This window comes from Anabrus simplex, chromosome 6 (genome assembly GCF_040414725.1).
Source record: "Anabrus simplex isolate iqAnaSimp1 chromosome 6, ASM4041472v1, whole genome shotgun sequence".
NCBI classification, from domain to species: domain Eukaryota; kingdom Metazoa; phylum Arthropoda; class Insecta; order Orthoptera; family Tettigoniidae; genus Anabrus; species Anabrus simplex.
In genome coordinates, this window is record NC_090270.1 from 156350173 (window position 1) to 156367161 (window position 16989).

The 16989-nt window shown below is 38.4% G+C and overlaps 1 protein-coding gene across 3 annotated transcripts in view; it reads left to right on the top strand.

Moving 5' to 3' along the window:
- Positions 1-16989, top strand: part of LOC136876235 (activating signal cointegrator 1 complex subunit 2) — a 308530-nt gene that overhangs the window by 236365 nt on the left and 55176 nt on the right. For all 3 annotated transcript variants that reach the window (XM_067150011.2, XM_067150012.2, XM_067150013.2), the window contains one exon: positions 6143-6243. In XM_067150011.2, the coding sequence (XP_067006112.2) occupies positions 6143-6243 (101 nt within the window). The remainder of the gene's footprint in view (positions 1-6142; positions 6244-16989) is intronic.

Here is a 16989-nt window from a genome sequence, read left to right on the forward strand (position 1 = left end):
GCAACACTGGGAACAACTGTACACTGTATTAGATTTGCCGACGACATTGCACTTCTGGCTGACAATGAGAAGAACATGCAGATCATGCTCAACAAATTAACATCCATTAAAAGATTTCCAACTTAACATTAATGTAAATAAAACTAATGTTATGATTGTAAGTAAATCTAAAATGAAGCCAGAGGCACGTTTCAGAATTGGAAATATTTTAATAAAATAGGTGCACAAGTTCTGCTACGTAAGATTAGTTATTACCGATGACAACAGTTGCACTGTGGAAATAAAAAGAATTTCTCTGTGTAAGAAAGCCTTTGAGGAAAAGCAGCACCTCTTAATTAATTAATCCTTAGATACTGAACAAAATAAATTGTTTATCAAAACATTCATTTGGAGTGTGCTGCTATATGGCTGTGAAGGAGGACGTGAAACGACTAGAGGCAGTGGAAATATGGCTATGGAGGAAGGTGACAAGAACTAGCTGGATTGAGAAGAAAACTAACAAAGCAGTGCTTAGAGAATTAAACACCCAGAGACATTTAATAACGAGGATAAAAAGGAGAAAAGCATCAGTTTTTTGTCACATTCTCCGGCATAATGACTTCATAAAGAACTTGTTTGAAAGCAAGGTGATGGGAAAGAAAGGCAGAGGGAAACCACGGAAAAAGATCATTGAAGAGGTAGTTGAGATGATGGGATGCCAAGTTTATGGACAGATGAAAAGGATTGCAGAGAAAAGAGATCAATGGTTGCAGTGCCCTGACAAGGTAAAGCCTTTAGATGACGATGAATGATGATGGCAACACACAATCAAGTTCAACTTGAGTCATCAACGTAACTCCACCTTCTTCATCTAATCAAGGAAGCTATTTTAATGTGGCATTATCACACACCATTTTATGTACTGTATGCATATAATTTTATTCGCATAGCCACAAGGTTGTTTTATAATTGCATATAACAACATTTTAATGTGTGTTTTAACTGGACTTCATGCTTCATATTATGTTCATGCTGCACCATTTTATGATTCAAGATTGACAAAACGCAAACATGCCGTGTCACAACATTTAAAGACTTTTCATTTACTTATTTTAACGTTTACTCCCATTTCAATACGAATCAGGAAATTTCTAAATATCAATATTTGAATGTGTCCTCACCTTATTTTCAATGTTTGTATGTGTGACTGAGGATGTCCCGTAAGAGGATGAAACATGTATCACAAATATAGTCTAATGTAGTCTTTTCAATAAAGACAATTACAGTATTGTAAAGGTCGAATTATAAATTTAAACTTCACAAGTTGATACTTTGACAATACAGGCTCTAATATGAAATTTATTATGTGCAACAACAATCTGAGCAACAATAATAATAATAATAATCATAAAATTATAATTATAACCATCCGAGCTCGATACCCGCATTAGTCACCCATGGGTGAGAAAATATTGTTTTCAAGTTATAACTGTGTATCACACTTGCGTCAATATCCCCCCTATAACTTGAGACAATTTCCCCAGTTTGTCACACTCTCTTGGTCCTCACCATTTAACTGCACATGGACTACCTCAATCACACAGCCCTCCTGTTGGTGCTGTCGATGTCCACAGTTCGCAGCCCAGCGGTTCCATTGTGGACCACCTCCTTCCCGTGGTGGGTCCGCTGGGTCTTGTCGACGGTGTCTTCGTTCCTGGTGATGGTGATCCACAGTTCCTCGCGTTGCATTCAAAGCTACGCTGCCTTTCCCCTCATTCGTACCTTTGTGTTCTGTCAGGTGGCACCCTCGTTTGTTGGTTGTCGGTTCGGACCCAATTGGTTCTCCGTCTCCTATGGGGGTCCCACTGGCTGTGTCATTGCCATCGCTGTCTCCATCTCCTGGGACATCATCTGAGCCTCCCCATGGTTCTGCTCCACGCTGAACATCCTCCCTGGATAGTTCACTAAGATGGAGCTTACTGCGGCCGTCGAGCGCCTTGCTGTCGGTGTCATACTGGTACGGCCCATTCACCGTCGCGTCGTCTGGTTGCTTGGTCTCAGCGTCGAATAACCACGGCGTTCCATTGGTGCGCTGTGTCCTCTCCTGCGGCTGGACTCAATAGTTGGCTCTCAGTTGGTGGGCACTGCCGTGCCCGCCAAATTCTCCCACAACTTCCTCGCAGGTCGAACATAACTGCAGTCTGTGTCGTACTTCCATCTCCTGCCCACGAAGTCTAGCAATCGGGTATTCGGCTCCTTCTTCTGATGTCAATCCGGTCTTGAACTGGGCCCCAATTTTCTCCTAGACCCCGATTTTCTCCTAGAGTTTTCCAAACTGGGCCTCGATGTTCTTCTCGAATTTTCCAAACTGGGCCTCGATATTTTTAGTCAAGGAAATAAACTGTTTAAACATCACCATGGTCCTCTGGTCGTTCTTCATTTTAGAGTCCAATAGATTATAATAATCATGTCACGGTCGCCAGTTAACGTATCCACAAAGATGCACACGAGATGATGTCAGTTGGTACAATTATTTTATTCACATCTATTTACAGATTAAGCACACACATAACCTTAATCACTGCTGTCACCAAAAAAAAAAAAAAAAAAAAAACACTCACATCACAAAGCCACTATTTTAAAAAAATGCCAATCGCTACACATGGAGATTACAACCTTGAAACGCAGTTGAAACAGTTGTGTACCGACTGCCTACCTCGGGATGTCAGCCTAACCACAACACGTGTTCACCAGTGAAACTCCTACGAAACAATAACTCCCTAACCAATAACTCTCTGACCAATAACTCCCTGTCACCATCAGGATTGTTTCCTTATATATGTCCTGGCCAGGCTTCCAGAAAGATACATTACAAAAAACTACCTTTGTGAAAATTCCATAGTGCTCAATACTTAGACATAATGTACAGAATATTCTCAGGTGTTCTCATCTACCTATTACCATTCTGGAAGTTACAGTATGTTTCACAATTATGGATTACAAATCATACATACAGGCAAGAATAAATAATATGCAGGTTCTTTCATTAATTGAACTGATATAAATGTTTATGTACAACACATGATTCACGACATAACCTCACACACAATACGATCATTTGACTATGTAAATAATAATAATAATAATAATAATAATAATAATAATAATAATAATAATAATAATAATAATAATAATAATAATAATTGTAAAATAATAACAACAATACGAGCATTAATAATAGCAATCCGAGCTTGATACCCGCATCGTTCACCCATAGGTGAAAGGCTATTGTTTTCAAGTTATATCTGTTTATCGCACTTGCATCAGTACGAATCAGATGAGCTAAAAACAATAAATAACATTTGTCATAATTAATTTATTTATTGTGGTTCATACATTACAGTAATATAAGAGGCCACGTGATGTCACATTGTACTCTCAAATGAACAGCCCAAGAAGAGATTCACGATGTACTGGCCATCTTATTTCATTTAACATGTATTTATATGTCAAGGCCAACGGCCATAGCCGTGTTGAAACACTGGATCCCGTGGTCAAGATTTGGATGGGTTGCCACATGCTTTTGGTGGGGGGTAAGGGAAGGAAGGAGCGGAAAGGAACTGGCCACCCTACCGTACGTAAACTCCGGCTCAGGCACACCTCTGCGGAGGTTCGAACCTGCCTTCGAGCAGAATACACCCTTACCTTACCTTATATGTCAAGCATTGTGCCAGTATGACAGCATGGGGCCTGTGTCTTGGATGTCCATAGGGGACTTGCGCAGCCCGAATGGCAAAAAGCCCTGTGAGTCAACGTTGGTCTCCTGTGGCACTTAAGCTGTTAAAATATTGTATTTGTTAGAAATCGTAGAATGTGTTTCTTCTTCAGATAATAGATATTTATTATTTATTTAGCATGTAGCATTATATGTGAAATAAAATGTTGAACACAGTTGGAGTAATAAAAATAAACTTTCAGAATTTAAAGGTGGATTGCTCAATCCACTGAAGTGGGGATGGATAATATTACATTATGCTGCCAAATCAGACCTGCTAAACAGAACATACTAAGGCCTTAAAACATGAAGACACAAAATCTGAAATGTTTTGGGCATAGTTTACATTATTATGTTTTTGAAAAGCTAAAAACTCTTTTTATATGTAGTGTGTTAATTTTTCTTCCTGTTTCTTTTGTCCTTGTATGCCATGTTATTATCTAGTCATCTAATAGATTTTATCACCAAATTACAAATTAGGTGATTCCATACATGACATCAATTTTTGATTTTCCCAATTTTCTGCTTCCTGATGAGAGTTCAATATTTTGTATATAACAATGATTTATTTTCCTTGGTAGCTGACATATTTCTTAAACCTACCATTACTTAGTTAAGTATATTTTTGATCATTATTCATAAGAATGGTGCAGTAGTCACAATTTCAGCAGTTTGCGTATATTACTTAAACCTTTCAAATAAAGGAATAATGGTGCATTCCTTTGTTCTTAGTCTATCATATGTATACTTACATTGTGGTTTGATGAGTTATACATTTCTTATTAAACAAAGTGTTTGAATCTTAATTTTATAACTAATCTGATGAGTTGTGCATGTACAAGGGCTATTTTTTTAAGTAAGAACCGTTCTGCAATAAAATAGTAACTACCAAATATTTTTGGGCAAACTGTGTTTCATGTGATTCTACACACATCCAGTAAGGTACTTTTCCCCATAGTCTCAAATTTTGCTTAAATATTTCTAATATTGTGAGATAAGCTTTTGTAAACCTTCGTAATAGATATCTGCCGCCTTCATAGAGAAACATGTCTGAACCAACCATGTTTTCACTTCCTCGTCGGAGTGGAAATGGTTATGAACGACGAACCTTTTCAGATGAAGGAAAATGTGATAGTCATTAAGCGCAAGGTCAGGGCTGTGGTGGGGGTGATCAAATAGCTGTCAGTCAAACAATTCAATGTGAGCTTGTGTCTGAGCTGCAGGGCGAGATCTTGCACTGTCGCAAAGCAGCAGCACTCCAGCAGATGGAAGGCCACGGTGTTTATTCTAGATTGCATAATGAAGTTTTGGCAAGGTAAAAAAAAATACGCAGCTGGATTGATTGTTGTCGCTGGTGGCATGCAATCGACTAGAAGAATACCATGTCTGTCCCAAAACATGGTTGCCATAATTTTGCAAGTTGAGCAAGTCTGCTTGATGTCAGTCTCGCCGGAGATACTGTGCATTGCTTCTCCATGATTACTGTTTTTTGATTCAGTGATCACATGAGACATCGTCTCCTCCCCCGTGATGATGTGGTCCAAAAACACCTCACCTTCATCATGGTACCATGACAAAACTGTCAAAAAGTGCACATCTCTTAACTTTGTGATCCTCGGTCAGCATCTTCCAAACTTTCTATAGTCCAACTTTTCTGACACATAAATGCGTGGAAAGTATATGATAATTTTGCTTTACATCGTACTGACACAGATAGGTCTTATGGTAACGAAGGGGTGGGAAAGGGCTAGAAATGGGAAGCAAGTGACCATGGCCTTAATTAAGGTACAGCCCCAGCATTTGTCTAGTGTGAAAATGGGTATCGCGGGGAAAAATTTCTTCTGGGCTGCCAACAGCGGGGTTCGAACCCACTTGCTTGGTTGCATGGAAAGTGAATGACAGAAGATATTGTTAAGCATCTGTGTGTATGAAGGGTATACAATATTGTCACTGATCAGAGATGGTTGATCAGGGCATGTGTTTGAACACACTCGCAAACGTCCTTGAATAACCTTACCTACTTATGGACTTTTCCATCGCTCAAATTGTTGGGGCTACGCACTCCTCAGATCTGGCAATGAATCTCTGCTAGTGGCACATTCTTTGTTGTCGAAAACTGGATAACTGACCTTATCTCACACACAATGGACTGCTCAAGTCATTTCAATGTATTCCATTACTCAGCATGAAACTACATACAACACAATACCAACATGGCAACGAACTTGTGTTTGTTTGCAAGGGATGCCGGGAGTCTGTGCACGTGTGTGAAGTAACGAGCATATGGTGTTATAAAAGATAGAGATAACTGGTCCTTGATTTAAAGAATAGCCTTTGTACATTGAAAATGTACTGAATAAATAACGAGTACCTTTCTGTTGTGGATAGGAAGATGATGGCACTAATGAAGGACACGGGTTAAGTTTGGAGCAGGAAGAGGACGATGAATTAGATAAAATTGATTATACTAAATCCCATCGAGGCAAGAGGTTTGTATTTATTGGTTTTGTAATGACTTTTTTTTCTTGCTAGATGTGAGAATATACTTCAGATTCCTGGACTTGAGAGGGCAATTAAAGTATTATAAATACTCAGGTATACAGCTTAGTAAAAGAGTATTTGGTATGGAAGACCATTTGGGTTCAAACTTCACTTCTCTCACCATTCCTACTTTTCTCTTACAATAGGATAATTTATTGCAATCCTCCTATTCAATGCAATTCCTACTTTTTTGTCACTATCATGTTTTAATGACAGAATAGTATAATGTTTACTTCTGTCCGCCACCCCAGCATAATCATTAGTGCTATTAACTGCCATATTCTGAGGCCTGGTTTTGATTTCCAGTACTGCCAGAGATTTAACAATGGTAGGAAGGGTGGTACAGGTTAAAAATTTTACACCCAGCTTACCTCCAATGGACGTTTGCCTGAAAAGAGCTGCAGCACCTCGGGATGAGGACACAAGTTTCCTTCACTCTACTTCTATCCTGAATCTTGACAGTCCTGTGTAGACATGAAATATATAATGGTGCACTTCACAAGAGAAGTAACAGGTAAATCAGGTTGAAACCCATCTTGAAACCTTGTTGAACACAATCTTTGTACTATAAGAGACAACGAGCAGAAAATTAGCCTCTACATGTAAATGAAAATCTCTGAAATCAATCAATCAATCAGTCATTGATCTGCATTTAGGGCAGTTGCCCAGGTGGCAGATTCCTTATCTGTTGTTTTCCTAGCCTTTTCTTAAACGATTGCAAAGAAATTGGAAATTTATTGAACATCTCCCTTGGTAAATTATTCCAATCCCTAACTCCCCTTCCTATAAACAAATATTTGCCCCGATTTGTTCTCTTGAATTCCAACTTACCGAGCTCGATAGCTGCAGTCGCTTAAGTGCGGTCAGTATCCAGTAATCAGGAGATCGTGGGTTCGAGCCCCACTGTCGGCAGCCCTGAAGATGGTTTTCCGTGGTTTCCCATTTTCACACCAAGCAAATGCCGGGGCTGTACCTTAATTAAGGCCACGGCCGCTTCCTTTCACTTCCTAGGCCTTTCCCATCCCATCGTCGCCATAAGACATATCTGTGTCGGTGCGACGTAAAACAAATAGAAAAAAAAAAAATTCCAACTTTATCTTCATATTGTGATCTTTCCTACTTTTAAAGACACCATACAAACTTATTCGTCTACTGATGTCCTCCCACGCCATCTCTCCACTGACAGCTCGGAACATACCACTTATTGCAAGTGACTAATCTCATGTTTTAATCCGTATTGAAATCTGTTGATATACAATAATAAAGTTTTATTATGAATCCACCTGTTCTATACATTATAATGTTGTCACATTTAAAATAACTTCATTAGTTAAAAAGTTACGTATGGGACATGTTTCGCTCCTTTATAGAGCATCATCAGCCAAATCTGAATCTTGAATAATTGTTATTTACGTAAATAATGACTTAAGAACTATTAGAACATTTTTGACAAACTTAAAACTTATTCTATTAGAATATCATAAAATAGAAAATCTTTGTATACATAGCTTAATTACATGTGCTTAATAGGAAGATACATTAAAATTATGGAAGAGAGAGTACTAAAATATAAAATAAAATAAAAATATATATATCATGTCCAAAATCTTAGAAAGACGTGAAAATCAATCTTAGGAGCTAAATTTGAGGATTTTCTTGGCAATGAGATCTGGTAAAAAAGTTATTTATCCCTTGTGGATACGAGTCTATAAAGATTCAAATTTATTGTCAATTTGATGATTGAACTTGTAACAGGATAAATGTTGGTCTTCAAGAAATTTAAATGCTTGTTGTCATATGACCTCGGCAAATGCTGTTGAAAAGATATGTTCTTATAGATGTCAATGACCGTTCGTTGAACTAATGGATTTGATAAGGATGATTGAAAGCGACGTAAATCAACGTTTGTATTGAAAGCTGCTGGTTGGTTTATCTTCTTGAATGTCCCTCCAATTGCTGTTTGTCGGTTTGGAGTTTTCCGAGGTTATGTGGTGACTCTCTGTTCTGTGTCTACTCCTTGTATACCTCGATAAATTTGAATCTTTATAGACTCGTATCCACAAGGGATAAATAACTTTTTTACCAGATCTCATTGCCAAGAAAATCCTCAAATTTAGCTCCTAAGATTGATTTTCACTTCTTTCTAAGATTTTGGACATGATATATATATTTTTATTTTATTTTATATTTTAGTACTCTCTTCCATAATTTTAATGTATCTTCCTATTAAGCACATGTAATTAAGCCATGTATACAAAGATTTTCTATTTTATGATATTCTAATAGAATAAGTTTTAAGTTTGTCAAAAATGTTCTAATAGTTCTTAAGTCATTATTTACATAAATAAACATTTATTCAAGATTCAGATTTGGCTGATGATGCTCTATAAAGGAGCGAAACATGTCCCATATGTAACCTTTTAACTAATGAAGTTATTTTAAATGTGACAACATTATAATGTATTGAACAGGTGGATTCATAATAAAACTTTATTATTGTATACATACCACTTAGTCGAGCAGCTCGTCTCCTTTCTCCCAAGTCTTCCCAGCCCAAACTTTGCAACATTTTTGTAACGCTACTCTTTTGTCGGAAATCGCCCAGAACAAATTGAGCTGCCTTTCTTTGGATATTTTCCAGTTCCTGAATCAAGTAATCCTGGTGAGGGTCCCATACACTGGAACCATACTCAAGTTGGGGTCTCACCAGAGGCAAATATGCTCTCTCCTTTACATCCGTACTACAACCCCTAAATACTCTCATAACCATGTGCAGAGATCTGTACCCTTTATTTACAATCATATTTATGTGATTACCCCAATGAAGATCTTTCCTTATCTTTCCTAGGTATTTACAATGATCCCCAAAGGGAACTTTCACTCCATCAACGCAAAATTAAAAATGAGAGGACTTTTCCTATTTGTGAAACTCACAACCTGACTTTTATCCCCATTTATCATCATACCATTGCCTACTGTCCATCTCACAACATTATTGAGGTCATTTTGCAGTTGCTCACAATCTTGTAACTTATTTATTACTCTGTACAGAATAACATCATCTGCGAAAAACCTTATCTCTGATTCCACTTCTTTACACATATCATTGATATATATAAGAAAACATAAAGGTCCAATAATACTGCCTTGAGGAATTCACCTCTTAATTTTTACAGGGACAGATAAAGCTTCACCTACTCTAATTCTCTGAGTTCTGTTTTCTAGAAACAGAGCTACCCATTCAGTCACTCTTTTGTCGGGTCCAATTGCACTCATTTTTGCCAGTAGTCTCCCATGATCTACCCTATCAAATGCCTTAGACAGGTCAATCGCAATACAGTCCAATTGACCTCCTGAATCCAGGATATCTGCTATATCTTGCTGGAATCCTACAATAACCTTTCCTAAACCCCAACAGTCTTCTATCAAACCAGTTATTAATTTTGCAAACATGTCTTATATAATCAGAAAGAATTCTTTCCTGAAGCTTACATACAATGCATGTCAAACTGACTGGCCTGTAATTTTCAGCTTTATGCATATCACCTTTTCCTTTATATACAGGGGATATTATAGCAGCTCTCCATTCATTTGGTAAAGTTCCTTCATGCAAACAATAATTAAACAAGTACTTCAGATATGGTACTATATCCCAACCCATTGATTTAGTATATCCCCCGAAACCTTATCAATTCCAGCTGCTTTTCTAGTTTTCAACTTTTGTATCTTACTGTAAATGTCATTGTTATCATACGTAAATTTTAATACTTCTTTAGTGTTACTCACATCCCCTATCTGGATATTATCCTTGTAACCAACAATCTTTACATACTGCTGACTGAATACTTCTGCCTTTTGAAGATCCTCGCATACACACTACCCTTGTTCATTAATGATTCCTGGAATGTCCTTCTTGGAACCTGTTTCTGCCTTAAAGTACCTATACATACTCTTCCATTTTTCACTGAAATTAGTGTGGCCACCAATTATGCTTGCCATCATGTTATCCTAGCTGACTTCTTTGCTAGTTTCAATTTCCTAGTAAGTTCCTTCAATTTCTCCTTACTTCCACAGCCATTTTTAACTCTATTTCTTTCCAACCTGCACCTCCTTCTTAGTCTCTTTACTTCTGTTATTTCTCTGAGGAATCACGTGGTAAATCTCTCAAAAGGTCATCAGTGGGAAGTAGTGCAAGTACCATACATGTTGGTTGGAGTGTGGACAGCTCTGTCAGCCCAGGTACTCAAGGCCAGTGATAAGTAGAGCTGCACACACTAGTAAGCTTTGGGGTGTTTCACTGCATCCAGCAATAGCATAATGGTTTTGATGGTTGTTTTAAAGAAAGCGAGACAGTGAAAATGAGTTCCTCAGAGGATGACATTTTAAATCCGATTAACATAGCAAGAGTTTATAATGATCATAAGTAATAAATTTCATACTAATCCGTATTGAAGAGCAATATAGTGTAAAACGGAAGCTAAAGGTTTCCACCTATTCAATTCAAGTTTGGTTAAAACAAACAGTATTGAATAGGTGAAAATCTTTACCTTTTGTTTTTACACTACGAGTTTGTAATAGATTATTTCCACAGAAAGGGGTTTAGGTTTTCTAGAGAAATTAGCTCGCAAGAAAAGGAAATGGGACAATATCTGATTGATTTGATGGAAAATAATCATAGAGGAGGGCAACGTATCAAGGAATCTTCTCTTGTTGTACAGCATGGAGACAATGAAAGCAACTCAAGTGATTCAGTCCGTCAAAACCTTTTGCCAATCGCAAGCAAAGTTCCGGGTCTGAGTTCCAAACTAGAATATGACTCCCCGGAATCTAGTTATGCTACGTGTCTGTCACCATGTAAATCATTATGTTCCTAGTCCCGTAAAAAGTGTACGAGAAAACATCAATATGGAGTACTAGGCATGGCTGAAAAATTCTGGCTTAACGAAGGTGGTGAAAGATTATCATCACTTTCACACATTTGCAAATACTGTAGTGAAGTTGGAGTAATATATTTACTTGTGGAAGAAGCTGTCGGAAAATACGGGTATGTAGGCAGGTCTGATTGAACACAAACTCTGCAAAACATATGCAAAACTCAATTCCTGTTTTCCAGGAAGCAAGAAGGGGAAGGAGAAATGTAAATGAAAAAGATTTGCAACTATGGGCTTCGGATATTGCACGTTAACTATCTATTAAAAAGAGTAATTACTTCACCTTGTATGCCTGGCTCAGCCATTTCAAGAAACAACTCATGTTTTGGGAGTAGGAAAATTATTCCCATATTCAGGACAAGAACAAAAGAATAAGGCTGCAGAAGAATTTCTGGAGACATCCTCAATTTGCAACATTAATCAATTAAGTTAATAAACTTCATTGTTTGTCCGTATTGAACCAAGGTTACAACTTTTATTATAATTTGGGTCCACCTTATTCATTACATAAAAATTGTTGCGTACAATTACAACATATATTTCAAACAGTACTAGTTTCGACGTCCCTCTGCAGCATCATCATCATCAGCTCATAGAAGTTTGTATAAAAATCGACAATCATATAAGTTTATCAATGTCAAATTGATCATAATTTAAAACCACATTAACAACATGAGACTGTATTAAAAATATACTGTCTCCAATTTCATATTTTCTACAAGTCCAAAACTTGCGAGTCTTATGCCATAAACTGATAAAAACATATGCAAACCGGTTTGCTCACTTATGATATAAAGTGGATTCAAAATAACAAATTAAAATAGAATAGTCTTGAAGCACCATGTGCTTAATTTATCGCACTTCTTAAAAGTTGACATAGTATCGTAGTCGAAATAATTCAATAAAATCTTTAATGGAGCAATCCTAATGAGGTGGAAACGAGCTATAAGTCCTTCGAGATGTTATCAAGAACAACGTTCCCAGTTCAATGCTGACCTGTAATAATAAGAATGTAATAAACTATCACTTCACCAAAGAGGCAAGATATAAAATTGTGTCTTATAATTTAATTAATTTTACGTGACTCCCCTCGAAAGGTCGCTGTCCATGCGAAGTGCAATGAAGCACAGCAAGCAGTGTTGTGATAAAAATCAAGTGTCCAAGGTTGGTTGGAATTGAAGAGGGGAAGTAGGGGAAAGTGGGAGGAGTAAATGAGGAACGGCCATTTGCTGGAGCTCTGGAGGGCGTGGTCGTAAGAAGCAACTAGCAGAGCTATTACGCATAATATGAAATACCGAACTATTGACCGGGACATGTACGTTTTTAAAAAACGCAATAAGGAAATCAAATAGAATATTTGATTTTCAGAAATCTCATTTAAATTAAGGTTTGGATTAAAATACTGTTCCAGGTGTATACAGCAACACTCCGTAACATCCAGCAAACTTCCTTTCCCTAAGTTCTCCAAGACCTCAATGTCCTGTTCTGTAGATGCGAATTTATGCTTTAGATCGTGCATATGCTGGCCTACTGCAGAAAACCTGTTATATTTTGTGGCATTAGTTTGTTCTGTCGTCTTCTTCTTCTTCTTCTTCTTCTTCTTCTTCTTCTTCTTCTTCTTCTTCTTCTTCTTGCGTTACGGCCTCTGTAGGACCACGGCAGCTCCTTCATGGATTGCATTTTCTTCTTCTCCTCCCAGAACCTCTTCATCCTTTCTCTTCTTCTCTCCCGCTCTTCTTCCGAGATATTCAGTATCCTCTTCTCTTGTCTACTCCACTGGTGACTCTCAATCCTTTCCCTGTATCCATCCCTATCATTGATCTCTGGCATATTAGTCGGTATGTACTTGCTTCTCCAATTTTCCTTTTCTTCCACCTTGATCCCCAGTTCCGACCAATCTTTCCGGAGTTCAACTACCCACTTGGGTCCTGTCTTTCCTCGTGTCCTCGCTGTTGTTTCCCATACTCTTTTCATCATTCTATCCATATTCATCCTGATTACATGTCCCGCAAACCTTGCTCTTTTCAGTCTGATTTCTTCTGAATTGTCCTCATGTTCCGGTATAGTTCTTCCCTGGGTCTCCTCATCCATCTCTCACCTCCTCTCTTAGGGCCTAGTATTTTCCTCAATATTTTTCTCTCCTCTTTCCTGCACCATTTCTTCGTAGTGCTATTGTCTCAGCAGCATATAATACAGCATTTCTCACCGTTGCCTTGTAATGTCTAATCTTTACGTCTGTAGATATATTCTTTTTATTGTATATCTCTCTGGTCATACAGAAGACTGATCGCATCTTCTTTATCCTCTCTGTTATTCCCTCATTGCTCCTATTTTTCTTCCTGTTATAAATTCTCCTAGGTACTTGAATTTGTCCACCTTTTGCACGGTGCCTTCCGGTGTTGTCCAATCCTCAGTGGTATTCAATGTCTTTGTCTTGTTGTAGGCGATCCTCAGTCCTACCCTTCCGGCTATATTGCTTAAGTTGTTGAGTTGTGTCTTTGCATCTTCTTCTGTCTCACTTACTATAGCTATGTCGTCCGCAAAGGCTAGACAATCTACTTGGGCCCTATTGTCCTTTTTGTCCCCAACATGCGTCTTTGGTATTCCCATTGTCTCATTCATTGTTCTCCACTGCCTGATGACTTCATCCAGAGCTATATTGAACAACATTGGTGATAATCCATGTCCTTATTTGACACCAGTGTTGATATAAAATTCTTCAGAGAGTACTCCTCTGAAACTCACCCTTGCCTTTGTGTCTGATAGAATTTCCATTATGAGTTCATGTGTAGTGCCATCTAATCCTCTGTTCTTCAGGATTCTTCCAAGGGTTTGTCTGTCAATGGAGTCATATGCCTTAGTGAAATCTACAAGGGTTACCACCGTTTTTTTGTTCTTTAAGGCCCTATGTTCTATCAGTTGTTTCAGTATAAATATCTGTTCTATGCATCCTCTTCCCTTCATAAATCCTGCTTGGTAGTCTCCAATTGTACTTTCTAACTGTTCTTCCAGTCTATTGAGCAGGACTTTTGACAACACCTTATAGCCAATCTCTAGTAGCGAAATTCCTCGATAGTTGTTTGCATCCTTCTTGTCTCCCTTCTTATGTATTGGTATTATGATCGCATTCTTCCATCCTTCTGGTAACTTCTTTGTTCTCCAAATCTGGCCGATGATGTTGGTCATGTTGTCTACTGCCTTGTCACCTCCCCACTTAATCATTTCAGCTGATATTCCATCTTCTCCGGTTGCTTTATTATTCTTTAGATCGCTTATGGCCTGTGCGACCTCATCTCTAGTTGGAGGACATGACTCTCTCTCTCTTCTGTGTTTGTCCCCAGCTCCAGCTCTTCTTCACGTGGTTCACAGTTTAACAGGTCATGAAAGTATTCTGCAAGTATCCTACAGTTCTCCTTCGCACTAACTGCCAGATCCCCATTCTTATCTCTTATAAAGAGTTCTCTGCCTTTATATCCACTCAGGCTCTTTTTGAATTTCCCAAAAAAGTCTCTACTATTGTTTTTCCTGAAGTTGTTTTCAATTTCATCCAGTTCCTGCTTCATCCTCTGTCTTTTGGTCCATCTTATGGTTCTGGCTGTTTCCTTCCTTACTCGTAGGAAAACTTCCCATTTTTCCAGGTTCTTCTTAATGCTCCAGTCTCTCCAGGCTTTCCTGCGATTCTCAACCGCTTCTTCACAGTCCGTATTCCACCACCAGTGTTTCTTTTTCTTTTCTTCCTTTCCCCATATTTCAGCCTGTTTCCTCATATTCAGCTTCATGTCATCCCATCCATTGCCAGTTTCTATTCCTTCCTCGTATTTGGATCGATTGTGCCATAATTTGTCTCTGTCTATATTTATTTTTCCAGTTGGTCTACTTGTCTGTGGCAGTCTACCCCTGTGTGGAATCCAAAGGCACTTGATTTCTGTAAGATAGTGATCTGATTCTATTCTTGTGTTCTTTCTGACCTTTGTGTTCATAATCTCTTTAGTGTTTGTCCGATTGATTGCCACATGGTCAATCTGGAATTCCCCAATGTGGGTGCATGGGCTTGCCCATGTCTTTTTCTTATTCGGTTTGGCCCTGAAGTGAGTTGTCATTAGTCTCATTCTGTGTTCTCGACATATTTCAATTAACCTTTCTCCGTTTTTGTTCGTCCTCTTGTGTGCTGGGTACTCGCCTACTATCCCCTTATGTTGCTTCTCCCTCCCTACCTGTGTATTATAATCACCTACAAGTATCTTTACTTGTCTGTGTGGTATGCTTTTCAGTGTATCATCCAGTTCTTCCCAGAAACTGTCTACAGCTTTCTTGTCTTTTCTGTTCTTGTCATTGGTAGGCGCATGTCCATTTATTATGGTATATTTTTGGTTCCCTGCTCGAATTGATAACGTGGATATCCTTTCAGACCTACTCTTCGTTTCAATTATGCCATCCTCATACTTCTTGTCTGTTATGAATCCTGTACCAAAGCATGTAGGTGTGTGTCTTCCTTTCCCCACTCTGATTCCTGGTTTTCCTTTCAGCACTATGAAGCCTTCTGACTCCACTGTGTCTTCATCACTATATCTTGTTTCTTGCATGGCTAGTATCCCAATGTTTCTTTCTCTCATCTCATCTATTACCTGTTTAAGTTTACCAGTCTTTGTCATTGTCTGTACATTTATGGTCCCCATCCTGAAAATCTCTTTCGTTTTGATCCTTTTCGAGGTTCTTGGGAGCTCCGACTCTTCCCATTCGCACATTCTGACAGGTCCTCCAGAATCCGAATGCCTGCTTGCGTCAACTTTGGTTGACGGGGAATTGTCCCCCTGGGGTAATCTCAATTCTACAGTGTGATCCATTCCATGAGCTAAAAGGAATGTTTGTTGGGACAGCTCGGAACTGTCCAGTTATACGACTGAGGTTGTTAGCCCCTGAAGATGAAATAAGAGCTTGATGTTCAGCTCAGGCTGGCATTTCCTCCAAACCTCACGCTTCAGTTTTCCCGCCGGTACTCGGGTGGCTCACTGCAGTGGTTTCCCACTGGGCGATGGGTGCGCCACATCCCTACGCCTCTAGTATGTTCTGTATATCTAATTTTAAAGTTTCGTCCTGTTTCACCTAGATATGTACACCCACGGTCGTTACATTTAAATCTATACACACCCGATTTGGAATATCGGTTCAGTCTATTGACTGAGACTGAATTATGCAATACAACTGTATTATTATTATCGGTACGAAACGAAACCCTGACATTATGCTTCTTGGAAATATCAGTAAACTTATACGGTGGAACATTGGATTGCTAGCATAATTCATTCCGGCAACATGCTTGTAATCCAAAGCACTCGGATATGAAAGCAAGTTTTCCCATAAGAAACAATTGAAACTTGGATGATTCGTTCACAACACAAAAATATTTATTCGCATACCACTTCTAAAAAAATATATATAACTTAAAACAAATTAAAGTGCACTTTACCTTACCATAGAATCATTGTTGGTGTGAGGGAGACGAGAGATGACATGAAAAGGGTTACTGTGTAGCACGAATTTCACTAACGGAATCACTGCTATATGTTGGCTCACTGGACTTGTTTTCTTTTCATGTAACTTTAACGAGGAACCTGTCCAATGATAGTTGCTTTTGCCTCTTTTTGAGGATTTCACGAAAATGTGACATTGCATTGTAATTGAACTGATTCATCGCTCGCACTGCTACAGCCTTATTCAGGTGGTGATTCTTTTCAAAATTTTGCACCGTTTCCCCTCATTTTG